The sequence below is a fragment of the Carica papaya genome, chromosome 5 (assembly GCF_054855325.1).
Source record: "Carica papaya isolate Zhongbai chromosome 5, ASM5485532v1, whole genome shotgun sequence".
In the NCBI taxonomy this organism is placed as follows: domain Eukaryota; kingdom Viridiplantae; phylum Streptophyta; class Magnoliopsida; order Brassicales; family Caricaceae; genus Carica; species Carica papaya.
The window spans coordinates 40,677,103-40,683,822 of record NC_142313.1 but is presented as its reverse complement, the minus strand read 5'-3'; the positions used below and the strand labels follow the sequence as shown (position 1 = coordinate 40,683,822).

The 6,720-nt window shown below is 31.5% G+C and overlaps 1 protein-coding gene across 4 annotated transcripts; it reads left to right on the top strand.

Annotated features, from left to right (window-relative positions):
- The first annotated feature begins 815 nt into the window (after positions 1 to 815).
- On the top strand, positions 816 to 3,882 carry LOC110821183 (RNI-like superfamily protein). 4 transcript variants are annotated; one of them, XR_002541011.2, is made up of 3 exons: positions 816 to 911; positions 1,864 to 3,439; positions 3,541 to 3,882. XR_002541011.2 is itself a non-coding variant. In XM_022050918.2 (2 exons), the coding sequence occupies exon 2, from the start codon at positions 1,912 to 1,914 to the stop codon at positions 3,310 to 3,312; it is 1,401 nt and encodes a 466-aa protein (XP_021906610.1). In that variant the 5' UTR covers positions 816 to 911; positions 1,864 to 1,911; the 3' UTR covers positions 3,313 to 3,542. The 4 variants fall into 4 exon arrangements, 2 of the variants coding, with proteins under 2 accessions (XP_021906610.1, XP_021906611.1); XR_002541010.2 differs by having other exon boundaries at positions 3,517 to 3,546; XM_022050918.2 differs by having other exon boundaries at positions 1,864 to 3,542.
- The last annotated feature ends 2,838 nt before the right edge of the window (positions 3,883 to 6,720 follow it).

The following is a 6,720-nucleotide window of genomic DNA, read 5'->3' as shown; positions in this document are numbered from 1 at the left end:
AATTAATTAAAGATATGACATGTTATATTTTTTATCATTACTTATAAATGTTACATATATATATATATATATATATACATACATACATATCCATTTATGAACAGATCCCAAAAAGTTCGTGTAATTTTCAAATATTCAAAAAATTATTTAAATATTTAATAATAATTAAACATTTTCTTCCTTTTTCTGAAAGTTCTTAGAAATTTAATTACTTGCAAGATATTTTGTTCGTCCATGGGTTCCGTTCCGACATGTAAAAGACCTAAATATCCTTATGCTGACGTAATAAATAAAATATTTATTTTTCTTTAAACTTGTAATCTTGATAATAAATTAATAATCTAAGTTTCATTTTTTACATTAGAATTGATGTTTTGTTTATCATTAGTCAGCATTTTGTATTAAAAATTAATAGATGAAAATAATAATTATTTTCACGAACGTATATATGTTTCATATGGTCTATATTATTCTTTGGTTTAAAATTTTTATTTTATTTTTTAATATCAATTATAATATATAGAATTACATTATTTTTGTTTATATTTTTAAATTTTATAATAATAAATTTTGTAAATTTAATTAGTAAAAAATTCATAAACACATATTTTAAAATTAAGTATGAAATTAATTTAAATTATACTGATTTTATTTAAAATTTTCTTATATTTATATTTTATTATATACCTTATTAAAGTATTCCAAATTTTAATTAAAAAATTAATCCAATAACTTATGTGACCATGGGCAATTATGTAAATTCACGTACCCTCAAAAGAACAAATAAGTATTATTATTATTATAAACAAGAAGGCACATGAACGCATTTCACAGGATTCGCAGAGGGGCTTTGCAAGCCAAGTACCCTCATCATCGTCATCATCAACAAGGTTCTTGAGAATCCATTAGAGGTAACCTTATCAATAATCTATCTGTTAATTATTGGGGGAGTTATAAATTATATTCAACCTTTTTGAAAAAGAAAAAACTTTGTATCTGGTTTTAAAGTGTTCTCTGTTTGTGCGGTGGGTGAATTCTTATATTCTGCGTGTTTATGTCTATTCGCTTTTAGATTATTAGATTTTTCCATTTTATGACTTCAATTCGCAAGAGCCTACTCAAATTGTGTCTTGGGACCAGTTCGCGTTGATTTTGGGAATATTGCAATTAGTTCAATGTTAAATTAAAAGTTTTTTTTTTGTGGATTTTTTATTTTGATCTTGTTTATTAGGCTGAATTTAAATATGCTTTCTTGCAGCATATCGTTTACGTTTGATCTCTAAGGAACATAAGCATGGTTCTCTGAATGTTATGGGATGTTTTATGTGGATTTGTGAATGTGAAGTCCTACTTTTTGAATGATACGAAGGAATTTCATTCTTTGAGAATTCTGTGTTAAGAGTTTTTACTCTGGTAATACCAAATAAATATACGGTGCTGTCCAGTGATGTTTTTGTTTTATAATTATTTATGCGTTTGTAGGGTTTGATTGATGACTCTGAGAATTTGGAATTTGATTGTTTCTTTTTTGTGGCTTCATAGGAAGGTTTTACGCTTTGGTGTGATTGCATTAGTCTTTTTTTTTTAGTAACTTTGAAGAATGGATGCACCCTTCTATTATCAGTCAATTATTGTTGCTTTCAAAAACAATTGTCATTTCCTTTTCTGATATTTCACAAAATGAAAAAGAAATTGGGCAATGGATAACCCTGCAGTAGTTCTTCATTTTTTGTAACAATTAATTGTCTAACAGCCCTGTTCTTTTTCTCTTTATTGAAGTTAGTAAATTCTCCATCAAAAGAGTACTGTTATATTGACTGGTAAGAACCACAATTTTCATATTGATTATTTGGTTTGCTGCAGGTTGCTGCAGGTTTATGCCTACATTAAAGCGAGGAATATCTAGTTGCAATGGATGAATTGCCAGATCATTTAGTTTGGGAGATTTTAGTTCGGATTCAGAAAACTGTTGACAGAAACTCTGCTTCTTTGGCATGTAAGCGTCTTTATGAAATGGATAATGAACAGAGGTATTCTCTTCGGGTTGGTTGTGGTTTAGATCCTGCAAATTATGCTTTAACTTCCCTTTGTACTAGGTTTCCCAACTTGACAAAAGTAGAAATAACTTATGCGGGCTGGATGTCCAAACTGGGGAAACAGTTGGATGACCAAGGACTTCTAATTCTTTCCAATTGTCCTTTTCTGACTGAACTTACTTTAAGTTACTGCACATTCATCACCGATGTGGGCCTTCGTTATTTGGCTTCTTGCTCCAAGCTTTCAGCCTTGAAGTTGAACTTCACGCCAAGGATCACTGGTTGTGGTATACTCTCTCTTGTGGTGGGCTGCAAGAACCTCGTCATTCTCCATCTTATCCGATGTCTGAATGTTACGAGTGTTGAGTGGCTAGAATATCTGGGCAAGCTTGAAACTCTGGAGGATCTCTCCATTAAAAATTGTAGAGCAATTGGGGAGGGTGATTTAATTAAGATAGGGCCTAGTTGGCAGAAACTTAAGCGGTTACAATTTGAAGTTGATGCTAATTACAGATATATGAAGGTTTATGACAGGTTAGCTGTAGATCGATGGCAAAAGCAATTGGTTCAGTGTCAAAATATGCTGGAACTTAGCTTGGTGAATTGCATCATCAGCCCTGGGAGAGGGCTTGCTTGTGTATTAGGGAAATGCAAGAACTTAGAGAAGATTCACTTGGACATGTGTGTTGGTGTTAGGGACTCCGATATCGTAAGCTTAGCACAAAAATCAAGAAACCTCCGTTCTTTGTCTCTCCGAGTCCCTTCAGATTTCTCGTTGCCTCTTTTGATGAACAATCCATTGAGACTGACTGATGAAAGTCTGAGAGCCATCTCTCAGAATTGTTTGATGCTGGAATCAGTCAGGATATCCTTTTCTGACGGGGAGTTTCCATCGTTTTCTTCCTTTTCCTTAAATGGAATAGTTACTTTGATTCAGATGTGCCCAATTCGGGAACTGTCTCTTGATCATGTGTACTCTTTCAATGATTTTGGAATGGAAGCTTTGTGCTCAGCCCAATATCTTGAAACCTTGGAGCTTATCAGATGCCAAGAAGTTAGCGATGAGGGCCTGCAGCTTGTGAGCCAGTTTCCCCATTTATCTGTGTTAAAGTTACACAGGTGCTTGGGGATCACAGATGATGGACTAAAGCCGCTTGTGGGTGCATTCAAATTAGACTCGTTAGCTGTGGAAGATTGTCCCCAAATTTCTGAAAGGGGTGTTCAAGGAGCTGCTAGATCTGTGTCGTTTCGGCAAGATTTATCATGGATGTATTGAAACACGTGGGAGCATCGCAGGCCTCAGTGGTCAAGATATCATTACCTGATTTATTTGTACAGTCTTCACCATTTTCTGATGATTATTTGGACGTGTTATTGCATCTGTTGCCTGCATACCTTTGTCGGTAAATTTTTGCCGAGCGTTTTCTCGTTTGCTATGATAATGTATTATACACTGTTGTAATATTACTAACAATTGTAGTGAAATCACCCAATTCCGTTCCAGTATCAACTACATCCTTTGAGCTCTAAGGGCGAGTTCATAAACAGCAGTTTGCAACTCGGAAGTGCGATGACCAGCAAGTTTTTTCCTGGAGGTCAGGCTTCTCATATCTATATCAATCATGAAATAAAATTTTCAGTCATGAAAATATATTTTAAGTTTTCTTTCCATGAAATGTTAAATAAATTATTAAATAACAAGTAAAACAAGAGAATATTGCCTGTATCTTGCTCTCATTGTTTAATTTACAAATGGGTAGGTCTTGTATTGAAAACACACCATTGTTTTGGCTGTGGATATTTAAAAGTCAGGTATATTATGATCAACAGATATAAACTTATAATACATCCTAGAAGTGCTTGCTATTCAATTTCCTTTAAGAAAAAAAGAGAGATCTAGCCAATTAGCTGCTGCATCACTGACAGCATAAATAATTAAGACCAAATAGTTCAAACTTTTACTGAACTTTTTACTTTATTAAGATTTGTTTATGATATATTTTCAAAAGAAAATTAGTAAGTGATTGGTACTCCAGTGTTGATGAAAGTAAGGAATCAAATATTAATACAAAGATGAGAAAGTTGTTTGTATTTATTGTTATTTTATGCTCAGAATACATGAGTGTTTGGTGTATGTACAATAGACTGTAGTTAAGATAGCCTAAGACAGTCTAGTCATCTAATATACCGAGCAAATTTTAGACTTACTAAAAACGTAGAGTTCGTTACTTTGTAATTATAGGTTAGAACTTACTAAACCGTAACGCTTGATTCAATAAATTTTGAAAGTTAACTCATCAGTGTGATGATAAAATTACCGTGAATAAATTTAATTAATAAATATTTTATTGTAAAAGTTTTTATAATTAATGTATTTAGAATGGGTTAAAAAGTTTGATTTATTTTTTAATCATAAAATAAAAAGATGGAATTTCTCATACTCGAATACATGAGTGTTTGGGTATTGGTATAACGGATACCGTATGAGTCATTTAATAATTAAAATTATTGTGCAAGTTCAAACTTTACGATGTAGAATTCTTTACACAGTTATCAATTTATGATATTTGATTTAATACAAATTTTAATTTTAATTTATTAGTACATTGATAAAATTATAGCAATAAAATTATAATTTGTTTTAACAAGACATGATGTATCCGAACAAATTAATTTTTGATAATGAAATATTTTTTAGTTGATATATTCACAATTGACTAAAAATTTTGGAGTTAACTTATATATATATATATATATAATGTTATGGGATAGTACTTATGCTCGGATTGGAATGAGTGAATTTTCAAAAAAAAAAAAAATTGTAGAATTTGTTTATAAAAATAAAATTTTGTAAGTAAATTTTTACAATTTTTTCAAATAATAAAATAAATCAAATCATATAGTTATGAGAAAAAGTAGACTTGCCACCAAACTTTGAATCAGCACTTTTACTTTTATCTTCTTTTGACAGCTTTTGATTTAGAACTAATGGAGTAGTTACCAATTTGCTATTTTCAATTTTAAACTTCTTTAGCAATTCTTTGACATATTTCCTTTGAAAGACAAAAATACCATATGAGTATTGAATAATTTCCATTCCCAAGAAATATGTAATGAGTCTTAAATCTGACATTTTAAATATAACTTTGCATTTCATGTTTGAAACATACGACAAGTTTCTCACAGCTTTCTGTAATCAGTAAATCATTTACGTAGATAGAAATAACAATAAATTTTCTATTTTTTACAGTTTTAACATGTAGAATAAACCATGCTCTTAGAACTTGCTTAAGGCCGTATCATGATTCTCCTTTCCCCTCAACTTGGAACCCCACAAGCTGTTCGACATACAACTCTTCCTGCAATTCTCCATTCGAAGGTTCAAAACCTTCAAGTAAACCTCCATTTTGATCACTCACACTCAATAGTTTTCTCCATTAAACAATAGAGATTCGGTCCCTAGGAAGTTGTTTGGAGACATACTTATGTTGCTATTAAGGTGTTCGATTTCTTTTCCTTACAAACGCTCAAAATTGCACTCTCACAAGTCCCTCAAGAACGAGAGCTCTGATGCAATTTGAGAGATATGTTTAGGGATGAGAAAGTGAAGATGAAAACTTTAATTATTTTCTTATTATATTGTTTTCAAAATAGAAAAAAGTTTTATGTAAGAGAGAAAATATATGCATATTTTAAACTATACATAGATGTATTTATATGCATCTTAAAATTCGTGTGCCTATCTAAATATCGATGCACCTTAACATAAATGTCTACTAAGAAAAATCTCAAGACATTAACATTTTTGTCTCTACAAATTTTCTTCCCTTCTTCCTCATTTGTAGTAATTCAAGCTGAAGAGACGCATTTGATTGATCTCATTCGTAGTGATGATTTCCAGTTCTTTTTGCTCCCTCCATGCTAAGCAAGGTCCCCTTTTAAACCCCTTAAATCAATTGTGACAATCAAAGTTTTTTCAATCTAGGTTTTTTTGCACTGCACTTTCAAAGCTAAATGACTGTAAGGAAGGAAGAGAGAAGGACAGGGTTTTATAAGAAAAAAGAACCACTCACAGATGAGAGATAGAGAGAGAGAGAGAACTTCCATTACCCAGCAGTAGGGTTTTAATTAACTTTTGATTTAACTTTTTATGAATGAAGAAACGGGATCACAGAGAGAGATAAAAAATTAGAAAGATCCTCTGATGATGATGTGGTGGAAAAGATCTCAGTCCCCAAGACTCTGACATTCATGTACACTGCATTTATGTTTTATGTATCTCTATTTTTGGATTTGTCCAGACCTACTTAATATATATACACACACACGCACACACAACAACATATAAAATACATACATACAATATAAAAATAGAAATTAACAACATGGAAATAGGTTTTTTTTTTCCCCCACCCTCAAAATCCTAAGGCCAAAATTTCTCAATGATCTCCCAATACCCTAGTGTATACAGTAGTAGTGTATATATATGTATGTTTCTTCTAAAATTTGATTAATTAATTAAATTTGTCGTAATTAAGTTGAAAAGAAACCCTGATCAAAATCAACTATCAAATCCACGTATCAAGTGTAATTATGATAAATAGGACGTGAAGGAAATGATTTGCTGGCGTCCGTGGAGTAGGGTTGAGTTGAGTTGAGAGATGACGTAGCTGCCTACGCAATA

Bases quoted from the DNA above. Each gene is read 5' to 3' on its own strand.
- LOC110821183 (XM_022050918.2), top strand. From the start codon at position 1,912: ATGGATGAATTGCCAGATCATTTAGTTTGGGAGATTTTAGTTCGGATT.